The 19,617-nt window shown below is 35.1% G+C and overlaps 3 protein-coding genes across 4 annotated transcripts; 1 reads left to right on the forward strand and 2 right to left on the reverse strand.

The window, feature by feature from the left end:
• Positions 1-219: 219 nt before the first annotated feature.
• On the reverse strand, positions 220-3,739 carry LOC100259954 (AP2-like ethylene-responsive transcription factor AIL1). The gene is made up of 9 exons (XM_010656140.3): positions 3,292-3,739; positions 2,533-3,127; positions 2,364-2,446; positions 2,160-2,168; positions 1,923-2,011; positions 1,759-1,832; positions 1,615-1,665; positions 1,296-1,372; positions 220-997 (listed from the first exon to the last, which is right to left on the reverse strand). The coding sequence occupies exons 1-9, from the start codon at positions 3,452-3,454 to the stop codon at positions 411-413; spliced, it is 1,728 nt and encodes a 575-aa protein (XP_010654442.1). The 5' UTR covers positions 3,455-3,739; the 3' UTR covers positions 220-410.
• Positions 3,740-11,521: 7,782 nt separating this feature from the next.
• LOC100249722 (transcription factor MYB4) lies at positions 11,522-12,655 on the forward strand. The gene is made up of 3 exons (XM_002273955.4): positions 11,522-11,929; positions 12,024-12,153; positions 12,253-12,655. The coding sequence occupies exons 1-3, from the start codon at positions 11,776-11,778 to the stop codon at positions 12,578-12,580; spliced, it is 612 nt and encodes a 203-aa protein (XP_002273991.1). The 5' UTR covers positions 11,522-11,775; the 3' UTR covers positions 12,581-12,655.
• A 1,659-nt stretch (positions 12,656-14,314) lies between these two features.
• LOC100249752 (ubiquitin-like) lies at positions 14,315-17,341 on the reverse strand. Of its 2 annotated transcripts, XR_002030763.2 has the most exons (7): positions 17,110-17,341; positions 16,903-16,961; positions 15,961-16,029; positions 15,811-15,873; positions 15,239-15,347; positions 14,769-14,868; positions 14,315-14,688 (listed from the first exon to the last, which is right to left on the reverse strand). XR_002030763.2 is itself a non-coding variant. In XM_003632748.4 (6 exons), the coding sequence occupies exons 1-5, from the start codon at positions 17,141-17,143 to the stop codon at positions 15,288-15,290; spliced, it is 285 nt and encodes a 94-aa protein (XP_003632796.1). In that variant the 5' UTR covers positions 17,144-17,341; the 3' UTR covers positions 14,315-14,688; positions 15,239-15,287. The 2 variants fall into 2 exon arrangements, 1 of the variants encoding a protein (XP_003632796.1); XM_003632748.4 differs by lacking the exon at positions 14,769-14,868.
• Positions 17,342-19,617: the final 2,276 nt, after the last annotated feature.

The raw sequence follows: 19,617 nt of genomic DNA on the forward strand, positions 1-19,617 counted from the left end.
ATATATTTCCTTCAGTAAAATTTATTTTTTGATAAAAAAAGAAAATATATTTGAAATTAATTAGAAACTTTAATATTTTTTATTATTTAATTTCTCAAAAATAAGAAAAATAAATATGAAAATCCATATTATTTTATTCTTTCATTTTCCCCAGATTTTTCAGCAACAAACACAGCCTTAACAGTTGAGGGCCAAGAATATGTATGTAAGCCATCTTCTTCAATTTTCCCTTGAAAATGTTAATAGAACAGTCAAGAACAGTTATAACACAAGATTTTGATTTGAACTGTTAGAACTATTGAATCCAATATTTCTTCCTGTCAAAACATTTTCCATAGCTTTCTGTCACCAACACTACTGATGATTCACTACTCAAAAAACTAAACCCTTATCCCCATTCCCCACTGGTTTCACTCATTCCAGAGTGCAAACATGGGCACCTGGTGATGAACCATGCCCAGATTCCTCAACCGGTCCGACCCAGGGTGATCACCGCCGGCGTTGCTGGCTTCATACTTGGAGCCATGCAATGAGAAGTATGCCTGAGGGTAATCAGCACCTCCAGCTCCAAACTGATCAGCCCCTGGTCCACCACTGCCACCGCCGGGGCATTTTGGACTGTGCAGACTCGAGGAAGTCCGGCTAGTTGAAGCCACCAGCGCTGTATCAGTGGCTATGATGCTCGTGTTCTGCTGCTGCTGATGGTCTTCGGTGTTGGAACTCCACACCATGTCAGGCAATTCCTCCGAGGGCTCGCCATTGGTTATGGCCAGAAGGGGTTGGGGCGAGGTGGAGGATGCGCAAGAGTTGTAGTCCTCCAGGGCGGGGGGAGCCGATTCTTTTGGTGACCGTTTGGCAAGGTCGCCGGCAATGAGGGTGGAGCTCGAGCAAATCCTCTTGACGTCGTACCTACTGATATCGAAATTGGTCACTGCACCTGTCCCTCTGAACTTTATCGCAGCAATATCATAGGCTTCAGCAGCCTCCTCTTGTGTGCCTAAACATCATCAACAATTCAATCTAAATTCATACTAATTAAACTTCTCGAACCAACCAGGATGATGATAGGTACTGTTTTATTGGTTCGGCCTAGTCAAGCAACAAAGAATTACGGTTTTCCGCTTTTGCCCATAACCCTAAAACTCAAATTACTAAACATAATCAATCTTAGTCTATGATCTAACTATTCAAAATACAAAGTTGTGGGTGTTAATTAAAACAAACCATATATTAAAACCAAATAAGATGCACATATAATTAACTAAAGGGTTGAAAGAAAGTGGGAGTGGACTCACTGAATGTTCCTAAATACAAGTCCTTGTTGCCTGCAACTCTCCCTATTCGAGCTTGCCACCTTCCATGCTGATGGTGTCTGTCAAAACATAAGGAAAACCAACTAGACAGATAAGAGGAAAAGAGGATAGATACTTTGATGGGGGACCTTAAATTTTATGCCAAATATATATGGTCAATCTCATATGCACATGTATCATAATGTTTTGCCTATTATTGAAAATGATAATAGCAAAAGCTGCAAACAGCAGTAAATAATGGAAAGCTTTATCATTAAAGCAATTTTTAATTTTTTTTTTTTTTTTGGGTTCCTGCCACAACCTCGTCACTCCTCTGTACACAGACGCCCCTCTTGAAAACCCACTACTTTTCCTGTTCAAAAAACAGTCAAACTTTATATCAAAACCCACCATTTTCATTTCAGAAAGGATACAAAGTTTGAAAGATATGATTGTTTATTATTACCTTCTTAAGTTGGCTACAAACTCTTGCCTGGTCATGTTCTTCATCTCTTCAAGCTCTTTCTCATAACTACTAAGCTGATGGAGTTTTATGTGAGTGGTTCCTCATACTATTAAAATATCGGATTGGAACTTGAAACATTTTCTGAGTACCCAAACATATCTTACAGGGAAATTTATGTGAGTGGTTGGACCCCAATACTTGAGTGCCGCTAAATCATAAGCCCTAGCTGCTTTTTCTTCCTTATCATACCCACCTGATGAGCAAATACATTAACAACAAATAATTAAAAAGAATGAAAGAGAGATGCACACCATCCAATGCTTTTTCTTACAATTTCAGAAGAGAATTAACATGGAGGGAGACATGGAGATGGAAATGGAAATGGGAGAGATTCCACTTACCAAGATAAACTGTTTGAGAGTGGAATTGGTGAAAAGAGACCATGCACCACCAGAAATTGCATGAAATGTAACTGTTAGAATACTCTTCCAGAGATTGAAAACAAAATTAATTTTGAGAAAGAGTGGGTCATAAATATTGTTAGCATAAAAGGAGAGAACAGAAATCAAAATTCAGAACTCTGAGCTCTGAGCAGCTCTTCCCACCTTGCCTTCCTTTCCTTGTTTGTCCTTCTTTTCTGCAACTGTTGTCCCACAAATGGGCTTCATATCTTCCAGTCCATCTGTGCCTAAAACAAATTTCATCACCCACCCATCAAAATTTTCTCTTCAAAGAAAAGAAAAGAAAAGAATTAAAATTTGTTTCTTTCAATACCTAGTTACACCACGATATTGAGAAGTTCTTTGCCCAAAAGTATCAATTGATTTCCGAGGAACTGGTTCTCTGGTAAGAGCCTTCCCACCAACTTGCCTTTTCCGGTTCTCAGCAGCTTGCAATGGAGAAGAAACAGCAGTGACCCCCCCATGTTGAGAGCTGGGACTCATTGTGAGTGACAGTGATTGAAAGTTACAATTGTTTGGCTGATCAGCAGAAGCAGAAGAAGAAGATTTTTCCCCAGAAAATGGTGTTTGGCGCAACCATGACTTGAACCCAGAAACTGAAGTTGCACTATGATCAAAAGGTACATGATAAAAACAATTATTATGGCCACTAGGGTTTGAACCACACTGCTGCTGAATCTGAGTTGTTGTGACTAGGGTTTGTGGGGTCTCGTTGTAGTGATGATGATAAGGTTGGATTTGTGGAGGTGGGTCTGCTTCAAGCTCTCCATTGGAGTTGAAGCTTGGTGGCGCATTCACATTCACTCTATCATCTGAAGAATTTGAGTAACAGCAACCCAAGAAATCTTCAAGCTTTGGAGCCTCTCCGCTTGGATCAGTGCCACCCATATCGTTCTCATATCTCCAATCTACAACACACCCAATAAACAATATCACATACCCATATCAAAAACATAAAAGAAAATATCAGAAAAGTCACCATAAATCGCACTTCAAATTTTCCCACTAACCAAACAGTAGATAACCAACCAAATAAGCAACAAAAACAGTGAAACAATAGCGTCATGCACACCTTCACTTCCACTTGGACGCCTGAAAGGATCGATAACACAGAGAGAGCCATCAGAGCGCAAAGGCATGACGAAACCTCCTTGTTGCTGGTGCTGCTCATCTCTCCCAAAACCCTCGTCGATTCTCAGGTGGGGAGTCAGAGAAAATCCCAGCCAATTACTCATATCAACCTCGCAAAAAAAACCCCTAACCAAAAAAATCCTCTTCTCTCTCTCTGTTCCTCACCTGGGGTTTTGGTTTCTGAGCTCAAACTTCAAAGCTTGTGCTGTAATTTATATAACAGCATCCCACCCACACAAACGGAGAAAACAAAGAAAACGAAACAAACCCTGCTTTTGCTGCAAGAAAACAAAGGAAACAGAGGTAAAATATTTCGAATCTCCCGTCCAAATTTTCTTCCGTCCGCCTCGGTCTTCGTTCCTCCTTTCATTTCTTCTCAGTGGTTGCAGAGGGTGGCCATAATCAGAGAGAGAAACGGAGGAAACCTACATGTATCGCGGCCCACAACTTGGTTTTCCATCATCCGCACTCCCGCACCGTCCGATTAGCATACTAATTGGATGACTCTCTCTTTGGCGGCAGAGATGGGTAAGAATGGGAACTTTAGGGAGTGGTGCGAAACACAGGAGTGGGTTCAAGGGGTTTGGTCCACTTCACAGAAGAGGCATGGGAAGTGTACGCGCACGTGTAGAGTAAAAGCGCCAACTCGCTCCCTGTGAAGAGTACAGAAATTACTGAATCACTGAGCATATTTATAATATATATATATATATAAAATATAAATTCAGGGTATTTATGGTAAATATTTGTGAGTGGGGCACTGGAAATTAGGGATTTTACCATAAATATTGAAGGACAAAGTGGTCACGTGCTGCCACCCCTATTTTTCTGATCATGGGTGTGACTGCCATGCAAGCTGTTTCTTCCTCTCTCTCTCTTATTTTTATTTTTCTATATAAATTTAAATTTGTTTATTTATTTTTATGTTGGACATTGAGAAAAAGTTGGAAAATTTTGGAATTGGGATAAGTGGAATTGAGAGTTTGAGGGGAATGTGTAAATAGTGAAAAAAATTTGTGTGGAAAGGGAAAGTGGGAAGATAAATGATAGGTTTAGATTCAACAAATAAAATTTTGTTAAGTATATTTTTAAATTATTTTAAATATATGAATTTTTTTATATTTTTAAAATAAATTAAATATTTTATTTTATTTTTTTCTATTATTAAGAGTATGATATATATCTTATAAGTTTTTAAAAAATTTGATAATTTAACATGATTTCAGACTTTTATTTGATGGAATGTCTCATATTCCTTCTCGTAATTTATATTTTCCTTATTTGTTTCTTGGATATGGTATGCACATGTTCCCAGTTTTAGAAAAATTGATAATTCAACACCTACTTATTTTCTTTTTTAAAAAAGAATTTTTATGGAGCGTAAAAAAAAAATTGCATGTTATTTTCTGATTATGGTTATTGAATTACACAAAATTTTTACATCTAATATATCACATCATCACTCATAACATATTTTTTTTCTTAACAAAGAATGAAGAATTTATAAAAAAATAAAAGTTTAATTAAATTTATTTATTTTGTATATTTGGGAGACATTGTAAAAAAATGATAATAAATTCAAGAAAAAAAATTTAAAAACGGAATATTTGATGGAATAATTTTAAAGTGTTTTTATAATTTATTGATAAAAGTATACTTCAAAAAATATAATTATTTTTTCTGCCTTTTGTAATTGAAGAAAATATTGCCTTAAAAATTCATTTGGGGCTGAAAACCGGGTCTAATTTATTGGGCCGGGCACAAAATTCAAGTCTGGATCCAATTAACATGAGACTGGCGTGGTTCATCTGAATCAGGTGACTTGCATGTGACGGAGGTGATGGTCACGTGACCACGATCTTTCCAATGCGTAGCCAAGGTTTTCATTGCTTTCACACTCCATACACCTCTCCGAAGTCAAAACCACACCCATCCAATGGAAATTTTTTTATTTTTTTATTTTTCTTTCATTTATTTATATTTTTTTAAGTTCCAAAATTACTTCAAAATATAAAATGATTAATTAGTGAAAAAAAAAATTAACTTTCGAGTTGACAACTAAAAAAATTAATATGAAATATAATATTTTTGTTTCAAATTAAAGTTAAAAAAAATCAAAATAATAATAAAGTAAAGTTTTAGAAAATAAAATAATTAACCTTTACTATTTAAAAAAATTAAATATAACCCTTTTTCCAAAAAAAAAAAAAAACACTTAACCATTTTCTATAAAAATGTAAAATATGACCCTTTCTTTATGGTCATGTTTGGTTTTAGAAAAAAAACGAGGAAAAGAAAATAGAAAGAAAAATTAGAAGAAAAAAAGGAAAGAAATTAAGAAAAAGTTAATAAACCATTCTTATATATTATTTCAATTGTTTTTTTTCATTTATTTGACATAAATTTTTTAATAATTTTAATTATATTTAACTTTCTTTTGTATTTTTCACTGTAAAGTCAAACATGAGAAAATAATTTTCCGAGAATCAAACATAACCTATATCAATTTCTCTATGATTTATTTTTTTATATATGTATCTTACATTAAAGTACTTTTAAAAAGAATGACATTTTTATAAAAAAAAAAGAAAAAAAAAAGAGAAGTTATCTTTGCATAACTTCATTGAAGAACTTTCTAGTAATTTCTCCTTTGTTCTTATACAATTTGCTCAAGATTTGGACACACCATTTGGGTTTAGGCCCAACTCCCATCTGGGCTTCTACCAAACCTGGGATCTTGAAAATGGGCCTGATCTCAGGCCCAATTTTAGGCCCAACCCGGCCTGGCCCATTCTAGGCATGCTAAATTGAACATTTGACTAAAATGTTGATCTCCCAAGTCCATGCTCAGTTGAAGACTAGTAAACGCCATTCGGCTATAGGCCTAAATGACATCTGGGCTTTTACCTGACCGGGAGTATCGAAAGTGGGTCGGGCATCAGGCCCCAGGCCCAACCAACCTGCCCCATTTGCAGTGACCCATACTGGGTATGCTAATTCAAGACTAAAACATACCATTCGGCTAGAAGCCCAAAGCCCAGATCGGCTCTAACCCGACCTTTCTTACCAAAAGTGGGCCAGATCTCAGCCTAAACCATCCTGGCCCATCTGAGTGTGTAGGTCAGTAGGTGTACCCTTCAAGGGAATAAGGCAATCAAGAAAAGATGACTTAATACAAGGCTATGAATAAATTAAAAAAAAAATATATATTTTCAAAATAATTATTTTTGCAATTTATCTCTTTTCAATTTTTATATTTAAGATATACCAATTATCAAAAATTGGTATTAGGTGTAAAAATAAGTGCAATAATGTTTTAATTATTTTCAGTTCTTCATAATTATAAACCAATTCGAAAAAATATCGTTATAATTATTTAAATGATGTTATCAAGGTACCTAAACACCTGTAAAGTAAGCAATCAATATCGTGATTTTGAACCATGTTTTTTGTATGCCAAAAGGCTAAGATCGAGATTATCTTAAGACTTTTGAGAGTTGCTTTGAAAAAATAATCCACTTTTTAAACACTAGTCCATTGGTACTTCACGTGTGTATAGTTTCTTTGGTTAATATGCATATACCTTGTCACTTCACCTTACTTTTTATTTGATTCAAGATAACCACTCATATCTTGAGAATGCTTTGTAATAGAGATCAATCATATAATGTTTCCCTATTGAACTTCATAATGGACCCAACAATAAAGAAGTCATAGATTTGCAAATCTACAATAATGTACTCAAAAGGACACTAGGGATTAATAGCGGTGAAACAACACTTTACACAACATATAGCATGAGATGTGCGCATACCCGATATATAGAAATTAGTGTTGCGGCATATTTCGAATTAATAAACATTCAACTTGAATCCTAACTCAATCTAACCTTAATGCTCAATTCAAATCTAACCTACCCTTATTATTATTAAGTTTGGATTAGATTCAAATTGATTAGGTTAAAATCAGGTTAGATGAAATATTTCAATTAAGTTGTTTGGATTGTATAAATGAAATTTAAATTCGGATTGACTAATATACTTGTAATGAACTTTTTAGCTTTTGTACAATTACACTAAAATTTAGATACTAAATAACACATTATTTTGAGATAATAGCAAAAAAAAAAAAAGGTCTTTTTTTTTTCTAAATTATAAAATAATATATAATTTAATTAAATTTCACGTTGTCCTTTTAAAATCATTTGAAATGACATAAACCAATCTTGTTCTATATAAAAATATAAATATAAATAATATAAAATATTAAATCGGATTCAAATTGGGGTTAGGTTATCAAAACCCTTCACTCAAACCCAACCCAACCCAAATTAAGTTTGGGGTTGAGTTTTCTCACCCTCAAGCCCAGTTCAAATATTAAAAATACTTCTTCAAACCGATCCAATCCAAACATTGGGTTGGATTCGATTCAACCCATTCAAGTTACAACCCTAAGAGACTATAATGCATGGAACAGTAGTCCCCTGCTAGAAGACTAGCACACTATGGTTTTCTTTATTCTCCCAGGTTGTTCCTTCTCCTTGTTTCTTCCCTTTTCCAGCTCCTTATTCTTTATTCTCTCAAGGCTCTTTGCCCTTGCCCCACAGTTTGACATCACATGTTTATTTGAAGAGATGCAGATGAAAACTTTCCAAAGAAACCCACCATATTTCTTACCTTTCTTACCTAAAATGTTTCCTAAAACACATCACTTACACAAAAAAGTATCATATCCCCACTGGCCAATTTACATAATCTTGATACTAGGACACTGTCTTTCCCCCTCTCTTTGCTATTGATTTTACCTAAGGATCAAAGGGTAAAGATTCCTTCTGCAGGGATTTATTCAGGTTCTCTGTGTTCGGCCTCAAACGATAAGGGAAAGAAACAAAAGACATACAGAGATTTAAGTGAATTATATATGGTAGATGGAACCATTGTAGGCCAGTGGGGAAGGACCAAGTAAAAAAGAATGGGGTCGCTTTGTTGACATTCATGTTGTCTATGTTATACACTGCCACAGCCTCTGATCACCTCATCTGCAGGATTACAACTCAGATGTTAGCAAAAAGGGGAGATTCACTGAAAATTTTTCTTGGATTATTGTGTTATAATTGCTACTATGTCTTGATGTATATGTTGATTTATGCATAGGGATGTTGGTGTACGATCTCTTAACTCAGGTTGATTGACGGACGAGCCCAACAATACCTCGCTTATCTTACTGGCAACCACATGTATCATTGCCTCCTCGAGGACGATTTCACAAGGATGGTAGGGCATGTTACAGGAAATAATTCATTTATCATGGAGATTCACATGCATCATTGCTTCCTCAAAAGGACGAATTCATGCACATAAGGATAGTAAGACATGTTAGTAGAAAATAATCCATTTGATCACGAAGGTAGCCAAATCCTATAAATTTAAGTTTTTAAGAAAATTGGTAATTCAACAGAGTATTAGAACTTGGTTTGGAGGGAGGTTTTAGGTTCGACCTCCTCCGCAATTTGCATTTTCTTTGTTGGATATGAATAAGAGAGGGTGTTAAGGAATCTTACAAGTTTAAGTTTTTAGAAAAGTTGGTAGTTCAACAAAAATCAAGCAAAGTCGATTCATGTACAAAAACACATGTAACCTTCTCAGAAACTCACGAGATTAAGGATGCTTGAAAGATTTGTCAATGCTACACTGGCAATTAAAAACAAGCCATTGTCCTCGGATGATGATCCCTAATTGATCCTTTTACTTATTTAAGCATTGTTGATGCTTTGTAATATTTAAATTTTAGAAGATCAAACATGTCGTTTATCGGATTCGCTAATATTTTAATAACCCTACTTCAGTACACAATATTTTGGCATTTGTTACATATCTTTTCAAAGTCCATTTCTCTCAAAGGTTCTACAGGTTGTCTTATTGCATTTCTTTGTATTAAGAAACAACAACCAAAATTTATTTGCTCTAGGTCAAGCAGGGTATCTTTCTATGTTGGCCTCAACTACACTTAAAATAACTTAGTTTATTTTTTATTTATCCCGAGACATTACTATATTACTTCCAAAGCCACCTCAATGATCACTTCGAAAATATAAATCAATTACCATTTTGCTTGATTTACCCAATTGGGTATCTCGATGATCAAAACAATTGCCAAAGATGACCTATATCTTGAACACATTTTGAATGCATGAGAGATCTGATCTGACTTTAAATTGATGTATATGTGTGTGTGGGGTGAGTCCCAACTATATTGCTATACAACTTCATGGGTACAACTCCCAACTATGTCGAGCCGCTCGAGTGTTCGGACATCCCTTTTGGGCTCTCCTTAGGCTGAGGTGCTCCTGAATAATCTCGCTTAGGGTCCATTCCGGCCACAACGGGCTAGCCCCAAGGGTGGTGCCCACCTTGGGGGCCGGCCCTATGAGACTCCATCCAACTTCTCATGATCGATCTCCTCATGCAAGAATTCAAAAAATAATTCACCATTCAAGCTTCAATGGCAAATTAGACACCAAGGCTGCCAAAAATGCAGGAGATTTGGGCTCAAAAGAAAGGCTGGGTTGAGTCAAGCCAAGCCAGCCAGCCAAGCCAAGAAGCATTATTTCCTTCAATTTCCCAGCATACCCCGACAAAGATACACACACCTCGTGGTTCTGCTTTAGTCAGTCTTGAAAAACAAAATCTTGAAGATGGCCCTCCACTTTATCTCGATGGTACCTGTATCTTTTATTTAATCAATAGTGGGCGGTCTCTTTGCTTGGCCCTCTCATGCAGATTTCAGACTCATGCGTCATGGAGTTTTGTCCTCTCATCATATTCCCCACCTTTGTTAGTTAATCTTCAAATCCATTTTTTTTCTCTATTAACTCATGTGATCTTTCTCTCCTTCAGTGTCAGTGGACTTGGAATTTACGCCTAAAACACATTAAATACTCCTTCCTGCAGTGTGAGCCTGACTCGTTGAAAATAGGTTGATTCTCAGCAGATGGATCAGTTTATATTAATATTTCAGAGACATGTTGATCATGATTGCGATATCCCATTTCGGAGAAAAAGTTATATGTATGGGCTCTTCTTGTCTATGTATCCGATTCCATTGTAAGGGTTTGTTTGATCTCCTAAAGAATATATTTATTTAACCCTACAATTTTATGAGATACAATAAAGATAAGAAAAAAAGTTTGACATTATATATGTATGAATTTCTCTGTGTTTAAAATCATTATGATTGAGCCCAAAACGGCCGAACTCTATTCAATTGGGTGCAATCGTTACAAAGATCATAAATGTTTTGTGGCATGGATGGTTAGATGAATGAGGAGACCCACCAATTTCTGTACTCGAATTTATGAAAGTTCAAACAGGCCATGCCATTCCAAGCTGCAAATATCTGCAGAGATGCAACCATGGAATCCCCACAGATGAATACAGTCAGTTTGTCAGTGTGATTCTTGGCCCAACCAGTAGAACCCTTCTTTGTTTCCACCTAACCCATTAAATAAAACAAAGTTTTAAACCTAATTTGAAAGTTTCTCAACCCTTCCCACTTGTCTGCTTGATTCAAGACTAATTTATCAGCTAGAAACACAAATGTGGGGTGGGGGTGGGGCGGCGGGTACTGGTTTAGAGCCCATAATGACCAATCAAAACCATTTATGACGAATAGATTTGTCTGCTATAGTAATGGGGTTATGCAAATCATTTACACAAAAGTCTGATAAGAGTCATGTGAATCTACTATTGTAGACATCAGAATAATTCTTTATGGTCTATAAAACACTAATGGGGTTTCATCTTTTCATGACTCTGAAAAGTATATTCTTTCAAGAGGAAGCCTACAAGTTATAAATGCATGAAAGGCACTAGTACAGTATAGAGTTGAGCTACCCTGCTTGTCCCTTTTGCAATCCAACATTTTAGCAACACAGACCTCCATTCCTTTCATTGTAAAAATTGGAGGACACTTCACTAAAAGACGAAGCCAATTCTCCCAGTCTTACTACACCCATATGATCTCTGTAGTCCTTTTCTTTCAATGCCTTTTGTCATCTTTTCCTTTCTTTTTTGTCCAAAGACAGGTGTAAGCGCACTATAGTATTATTAAACCTTTTTTCTTTAGCAGCCTTTGGAGCATTTAAGTGTGTACACGCTTTATAGCCCTCTCATTGTTCAATCATGAAGCTGAAGAAAGTTTTTCTCTCTTTTGTGAGCATTATGCTGAGAGTCTCCTCCTCTCATTCACTGTACATATATAAATATAGGGTAGTTGGGTTCTTATCCCCCATCAAGAAGGGTAGATGATACAGGGACCCATCACCATCCTAGCTCTTAAAAGTTAAAACCAAGCTGCCAAGCCTTAGAAAACTCTCTCTCTCTCTCTCTCTCTGAGTTTGTTTTTCACACACAAAAGAGAGAAGAAAATGGCTGAGAAGGAAGTGAAGTCAATTGGGTCTGTGAAAGATGTGAGGAAGGAAATGAATAGGGGAGCATGGACAGCAGAAGAAGATAGAAAACTGGCTGAGGTTATTGAAGTCCATGGTGCCAAGAGGTGGAAGATGATTGCAACCACAGCAGGTCTTTTTGTTTATGATGCCACTGAGATGAAACCAATCTCAATTATGCTATATCCAGTCTTGACCTTGATGGGGTTCTGGTTTTTTTTTTGCAGGTTTGAATCGGTGTGGGAAGAGTTGCAGGCTTCGATGGATGAATTATCTAAGACCCAACATCAAGAGAGGCAACATATCAGACCAGGAAGAGGACTTGATACTCAGGCTTCACAAACTCTTGGGAAACAGGTTGTCAACTTAAAGCAGTTTTGATTCATGTACCTTTTTTAGTTCAGGTTTTCCACAGTTTAAATCAGTCTAAATCTTTGATGTTTTCTTTCTCTTTAGGTGGTCTTTGATTGCTGGAAGATTGCCAGGTCGAACAGATAATGAGATAAAGAACTACTGGAATTCTCATTTGAGCAAGAAAATAAAGCAGGAGAAGCAAAGTGGAGGTTCAACAAGAGGCTGCTCCAAACTTCAGAGAACAAGAGTGGTAGAGGAGGTGAATGTTGTAGAGGTGAAACGAGAGGACACCTCTAATGGAGGTGATCAATGCTCGAAAATGAGCTTCAATGTCGACGAATTCTTTGATTTCTCCGAGGAGGGTCCTCTGAACTTAGAGTGGGTGAGCCAATTCCTTGAACTGGATGAGGGCTTATGCCATCCTTCATAAACTGTAAAGACTTTGTTATCTCTCCGTGTATGTGGTGCAGCTCATGTTAATCAATCCATACTCTACACTTGATCACTCCCTCTCCTATGATTGCAGTTTATAGATTTTCTTTGCTTTTCTTTTCTTTTCTATTCACAATCAGGGAAATCAGACAACAGGAAAGAAGAAGTAGAAAACTATGGGCACCGATCCAAGACAATTGAACAGATGGAAACAGATGAACAGAAGGGGTTTAAGGACTGCAGTTTTGGCCTGTAGTTCTCACATAGTTAAGAAGAGATTCCTTTTCTTTCTGGGCAAGGGGCAAAGATGACAAAGAGGTGTAATAAAAGAAGAAAGCTTGTCACCGTTGTTGTGGACATATAGGTTAAAATACTTATATCATGATGATAAGACAAAAAGCAAGGAAGTATTGAAATATACAGAGATTGTCTAGGAAAGTGTCCTTTTTTTTCCTACAAACCATTCATCACGAGGCACAGTACCCACATTTTTCACTACACATTTTCACCTTCCAGCAAGATAGACCCAAGTCATTGACAAAGTAGCTAGCACATGATGCACATAAAGATACCAATAATGTGAAACATTACAGCACAAAGTGCCTTAAAAAAGACCATAAAGTTCATCAATGGATTGTCCATGGAGAATGGGTATGATGAACAATTATGATACTGAAAACCAACCTAGCTACCAGACCCTCTCTGCCATTTTCGTTAAGGTTTACAAGGTTATGGTAATGGGGCTGTTTCAGAAAGAAAACTTTCAACTAAGACTTTTGTCTTCCTCAGCTATACATTTACATGCTCCAAGACTAGTTGAAAAGTTCAGATTTTGCCATCATAAAAGCTTAAACTAACTCCAAAATGGGCTGCTCAGCTTTGTTTCCCGGGCACCCAAGTTGGGAAACTAGGGTGGCAGACTCTTTTCCATTGAATGCCAGTCCTGGGTTGCACAGCTGCTTTGGGAATTTCAAAGCATTGCCCCTCCTTTTTGTCTTGTACCCTTGGAAAATCCATGCCATGATGAACCCTGTAAAGTTCTGTGCTGTTTTGTGTGAGTTATTTCTCTTTGTTTTTAGAGAGCCTTGGTTGCTTAGATTTTGCGTATTCAAAGCATTAATACGAGAGAGCGAGAGAGAGAGAGAGAGATTCCAACAGAAGTCTTAAGGCCATTCTCATTGAATCAAAAGCCAGTCCCTGCCTACAGAGCATATGGGAAGGGGATCCAACACCACAAAAACATTCATTTTTTCAGAACCTGTACAATCTGAATTCTCCACACATCCTCTGTTGTGAAATCTGAATCTCTCCTACTGAAAATGAAAGTAAAATGTACAAAAGACATTCCAAAGGGCATTAACCTTCAAGTTGATTTGATTTCGTAAGAAGCTAGAGATCCAATTTAAAGGCAGTCACCTAACAGAACATCCAGGGAGATAGGAGGAATGCTCAAACTGCATCAACAATTTTTCCAGTACTTGATCCAGGTGTAATGGGCATTCCACGTTGCTCACAAGCATGAATATTTTGATCTTATCACTATGATTCCATTTCATGAAAGGTCATTTTCGACTTGTAATTAAACCATGAAAGGCAATAGCATGAACATTTGGTCATACCTCATATACTGAATTATACCATTTTGCCTTGGGAAGTATTTGACGGATGACAAGGCCTAAAAGTCTTACTAGCTCGAAAGGGAATAAATGTTACAGCATGAGGAACTATAAAATGACTATGAAAAAGGGTTCTGGATTTCACATGATGTATTTCAACAGTTGGAAGCTAATCAACATCAAATCACGGGCATGCATCCGAAACATGTGAATTTGTACAAGCCTTATCGAATCTTGTCACACAGGTTTGTTTTATTATTGCATAACTTGAACATTGCAGTTTGAGGGGGAAAAGGGGGAAAAATCATGTAGTGATTGTACATGAACCTCTTGCTTTCAAATCCTCTCACTGTTTCCATCAGAATCTTTGATCTACAAGCTACATGTGCCCCTTTGTAAGGAAGTGAATTTGAGTCACTGACAGCATGCTGGCCCATCTATCAGTTTGCTTGTCACCTCTCGTAGACAGCCTAATGACTAGTCAAGAGACCTATGCCAGTACCAAGGTTGAAATCATGATCCATCACAAGAATGAATTTCATTAAACATAATCGAAAACCTACTACATACTTTAAGGTCATGAAGTATAGGTAACAATGTACCAACTTTCACTTCTAATTCAATCACAAACTCCAAGATTTCAATACTGTTTAGCATATATGTACCAACTCTGCAGCAGCTCCAACAATGAAAATAGTGTTACCTCTTGGATAGACTATAACCAAAACAACAGAAGGAACATATTCACTCAATATATGGTGTATTTCAATAGTGCTTATCTGCTATTTATTTTCATATCTAGGAGACGGCAAAAAGGGTAGGTATCAGTAAGTTCATTAAACTGCAAACTTGTTGTTCACAATTTTTGTAAATCAAGATACAGCCGCTAATGACAGTACAGAATAGCTGGCTAAGCTAATTCTTGAGAGGAAAATTGAAATAAACAAATAAACAAATAAAAACTAAAAAACCATTCAAACATTTTATGGAGTTCCTTGCCACCCTTCAGAAGAAGACTAAAATAGCAATGACATATGTACCAATTCTGTGGAAAATTCTACAAATACAGCCGAGACTAGTTGCCAACAGTCAACCCCATGCCATCGAACAAGCATAATTTACCACCAGTTTACCATCAAAACCGAAATTCTGCAATGTCCATACAACAATGGTTCAATAATGGAGAAATATGGTCCACTTAATAAAAATAGAGAGAATCAAAGCTCTACATTGAGATAAAAAAGATGTCAATCAACTAAAAGAATAGAGAGACCATGGTATGACTGAATGATTCTTACTAGAATGATGGGGAACCAAATATAGAGACCACATTGACAGCTATGCAAATGGACAAGATGGCTCCTCGTAAATAGACCTATCATATGTACTATATGCCTAGATAAACGTTCTTGGTTTCCTAGTACATCATTACTCGTCAACCAAATCATATTACTTGATTCAAGCTCCTATGATGTCTATGGATCCAATCATAGTTATATGCAAACACATTTGATTAGACATGAAAGGAAAACTATACTGACAAGAGAAATTCTATTGAAATAGACTACACCGACAAGATAAAAAAGAGATGATAAAAGTTATAGCAACTTACATTGTACAAATCAATCACCAATTCATCTGGGTTTGGTGAGAATGCACTGTTGACATATACAAACTACCCAAAGAAAAAAAAAAGATTTAGATGAGCATCACTGGATCCCATTTGGAAATTTAAAGAAACCACAGTTGAAAAATCATCTACCAATGTGTCCCTGTGTAGTTGTCTGCGAAGAAATTCAATCACTTTAGCAAATTTGTCAGTTCCGGGAATCTGCCATTGGAAGAGTATTCAACACAATTAAATAAACCTTCAAACAGAAAAATTTTAACTTTTGAAGAGAATAAAAAATAATAAAGTGTATAAATCCTTAAATAAAAGCAGCAGAACTTGGAACTGCAGACTTGGTACAAATTTCATACATTACTGCATTCCTGAGAATTGGGTCATTGCCGAACAACAGTTTGCTCCCCCATTTCACACCACAACAGAATTTGTTTGCCCGGTTACCATTGTATTCTATACCAACTAAAGAATAAAACTACAAGCACTGTAAATGTGCCTTGATTCACACAATTCTAAATGATAAATGGATTAGAATAATCAACCAGAAGGCTAAAAGCCCAAAATGCACCATACTAGACGTAAGATTTCCCAAAGCTGGTATCAGCTCTCTTCCTTCTCTTCCTTCTCTACTACCCTTAAATCATAACAAGAAACCTATTAAAACCCAAACTCATTTTTGCCCAAATATACACATTCTTCTACTAAAATAGGAAGAGGGCTTTCATAGCTGGTCCAGAAATTTCCCAATGAATGACAAAAAGAATCAACCTTCAGGCATCCAAAGAGACACCATCCATCATAGTCCCAAATCATGAAAAAAAAAAAAAAAAAAACACCCACAAAGATGACCTAGGGGTTCAGAATAGGATTCCTACGATCCGCAATTACAAGGGGCAATGCTGAAACTAAAACTAAAATCAAAGCACGGACCTTTATTAATTAAACAACAAACCCTCATTCTCTGCTAGGTTGCTTAGAAACCAAACGAAAATTCCACCCAGCAATAAAAACCCTAACTTTAGGTTATTTTCCCACAGTTTCTCAACAACCATACAGACCCAAATAGCAATTGGCCCTAACCTTGAACTTGGCCTGCTTGAGTATAGGCGCATCACCAGTGGCTCTCAGATGAACAACAACTGCACCGACATTGGGAAAAAAATAACTAAGTTAAATTAAATTAAAATTAAAAATTAAAATTGAAAAAACTAAACCAAACAGTTTAATTCAGAAAAACCCCAATTAAAGAGAAATAATTAAAGGGTTTTGTGGGTAACAAGAGCCAACCTTTACGTGCAGAGCTTGGAGATTCAGAAGCCATGGCTTTTCTGATGTGAAGCTCGGACCTTTGAGACCGTTTGGGTAATTGCTATATCCAGATACGTGGGATGAGTTTCTGCCTCATATAGCTCCGGCCGAAGACCGGGAGAAGTTTAGGAGAGATGGGGAGACCTCGCAGCCGCCGGCCGGGACGGGGATAAGCTTGTGCCGGTTTTCTAAATTCCACCTATTGGGCTCCATGGGCCAGGCCTGGCCACATTATATAGTTGCTTAGGCCCACTTTTTTTTTCTAAGTTTTTTATTACTTTTGTTCCAAGAATTTATAAAAAATAAAAAAAAAATAAAAACTAAAAAAGATTATTTTTATTATAATAACTCTATTTTAACTTATACAATATATATTTAATAAAAAATTTATAATATTAATATTTTCATTCAAAAATTTTGACTTTCCCTTCAACTTCAACTTCTAACTAAAACAAAAAATAAGAAACAATCACGAGAACTTAATATTGCTCTCAAAATTCAACATGATCATGAAAACATATTTGCAAAAATTTAAAAATATTAAAATTCCAATTAAATGGTATCATATATAATCTTATAATTCTCTGGTAAATTTTAAAAAACAGAAAATTTGATATCATATTAGGCCTGGAATTTGATCTAATAACTTAAACTATTAGGTAATTTTTGTATGTCTAAATCAAATACTCTTAATCAATCTTAATCAAAAGTGAGAAAAATCAACAAAAAAGGTGGTCAATTTTGATACGAAATGCTAAAATTATCTCATATAATAATTCATTTTTCGACCATAATCAACATCTATTTGATGTAACTGCATATATGATTCAAAAGTAAAATTATTGAATGTAAAATACAAAAACTAAAGTGTACTACCAATTCACATGAATTGATTCTTTCTCTTTTCTTTCTTCTCAACAATAGTATGAACATTGGCATTATTAGACTTTAAGTCATAAAAGTTGGGCTAGTTACTTAACCAAGATTAAGAATATTAGATGTGACAGAAAATAAATTAGAGCCTATAAAACTTTTAAAATTCAATTACTTTATAATTCAATTTTTTTAAAAAAAAAATTATATGATTTTTATTCTATTTTACTTCCCTTTACATTTTTTATAACAAATGATATGATATTTTTTGCAGTGAAAATAAATTATTTTAAATTTAATCTTTATTTTATTATCATCAAAACATGACGACATCTTTATCTCTCAACCTCTCAAAAGTATCACATGGTTGAAAGCTCCCCTTGCTTGCCACTGTCCAAAGACAAGTTTCCTACCTCATGTTGAGGTCATCATTGCATGATGTGAGGATTTCATTGCAATCTAATGAAACTTAAGACTTATGACTTTTGATTTCAATAATAACCATTTATCACAACTCAATCATAATCACAACATTGGAGCCATGTGGCCCCAAACCTCAATTTCGATCCACTTGGGCAATTGGGTCACCCCACCCTACAAAATGGAAAGTAGAATAATCATTTCAAATTTCAATTCCTCCATCGATCCATCATGACCTAGGTACCTTAAGTCTATTTCAACTAAAGGTGGTCCCAAAATGGAGCTTTAAAGTGAGTTGATTCCAACTTCCAACCTCCAAGAGGATGTGAAACATTTGGTTTGAGGAAGGTGAATGCAAAATAAGATGTGGGTCATGTAATTATATTTTCGAATTAGAAAAAAAGAAAAAAAAGTTGGTTGAAAAACTCATCATTTTATAAATTAAGGGGGTTTTTTTTTTAAAAAAAACTTATGCCTTAAAGATTTTTTTTTAAAACTTAAGTCATTTTTAGAGTTATTTACTTTTTTAACTTACTATTTTTTTTAAAATAATTTAGTCTTAATAAAAAATTGATGAGAAATAAATTTTCTCAATCTCTATCGGTCTAACAAAACCATAATAAATTAACTATCATTAATTCCAATAAATTTTTTAATTAAAACCCCAAAACATTCTTCATATTTATCTAAATGTTTGCTAGAATCAATAATTATAATTAATTTTAAAAAAAATAAAAAATAAGGATTTGACATTTTTTTCAAATTAAAATATTAAAATAATAAATTAATCCCAATAATAAAATATATATTTCAATTGCAAATTCATAAATGTAAATGAACACTATATGAAAACAAGTGTCAAAAAATTTGTAATATTTTCTTAACAATTAACTATTATCTAATTACCAATTTTAATGATAAATTCTAGTATTTTAAGATATTTAAAAATATGTTAGGCATTAATAAAAAATAAACAAAATTCAATTTTATTCATATATATTTAATTAAAATAAACAAAAAGCCAAGTTATTTTAGAACATTAACCACTATAACAACTAAAAATAATTTTAAAGACAATTCTTTTAATATATTCATTTTCCCGTCTCCAAACATTTTTTTTCAAAGAAAATATTTCCATTTTATCAATAACCATTTTGATATTCCATGATAAGAAACACAATAATAGGAAATAAC

This window comes from Vitis vinifera, chromosome 9 (genome assembly GCF_030704535.1).
Source record: "Vitis vinifera cultivar Pinot Noir 40024 chromosome 9, ASM3070453v1".
Classification (NCBI taxonomy): domain Eukaryota; kingdom Viridiplantae; phylum Streptophyta; class Magnoliopsida; order Vitales; family Vitaceae; genus Vitis; species Vitis vinifera.

What these genes read in the sequence shown, in the direction of transcription:
- LOC100249722 (XM_002273955.4), top strand. Translation starts at nt 11,776, where the DNA reads ATGGCTGAGAAGGAAGTGAAGTCAATTGGGTCTGTGAAAGATGTGAGG. An exon ending in GATGATTGCAACCACAGCAG is followed by an intron (nt 11,930 to 12,023) that starts GTCTTTTTGTTT and finishes TTTTTTTTGCAG; the next exon opens with GTTTGAATCGGTGTGGGAAG. An exon ending in CACAAACTCTTGGGAAACAG is followed by an intron (nt 12,154 to 12,252) that starts GTTGTCAACTTA and finishes CTTTCTCTTTAG; the next exon opens with GTGGTCTTTGATTGCTGGAA.
- LOC100259954 (XM_010656140.3), bottom strand. Translation starts at nt 3,454, where the DNA reads ATGAGTAATTGGCTGGGATTTTCTCTGACTCCCCACCTGAGAATCGAC. An exon ending in CAATATCGTGGTGTAACTAG is followed by an intron (nt 2,447 to 2,532) that starts GTATTGAAAGAA and finishes AATTTGTTTTAG; the next exon opens with GCACAGATGGACTGGAAGAT. An exon ending in TTTGTAGCCAACTTAAGAAG is followed by an intron (nt 1,666 to 1,758) that starts GTAATAATAAAC and finishes TTTTTTGAACAG; the next exon opens with GAAAAGTAGTGGGTTTTCAA.
- LOC100249752 (XM_003632748.4), bottom strand. Translation starts at nt 17,143, where the DNA reads ATGGCTTCTGAATCTCCAAGCTCTGCACGTAAAG. An exon ending in TCCAAGCTCTGCACGTAAAG is followed by an intron (nt 16,962 to 17,109) that starts GTTGGCTCTTGT and finishes ATGTCGGTGCAG; the next exon opens with TTGTTGTTCATCTGAGAGCC. An exon ending in TGGTGATTGATTTGTACAAT is followed by an intron (nt 15,348 to 15,810) that starts GTAAGTTGCTAT and finishes TGGACATTGCAG; the next exon opens with AATTTCGGTTTTGATGGTAA.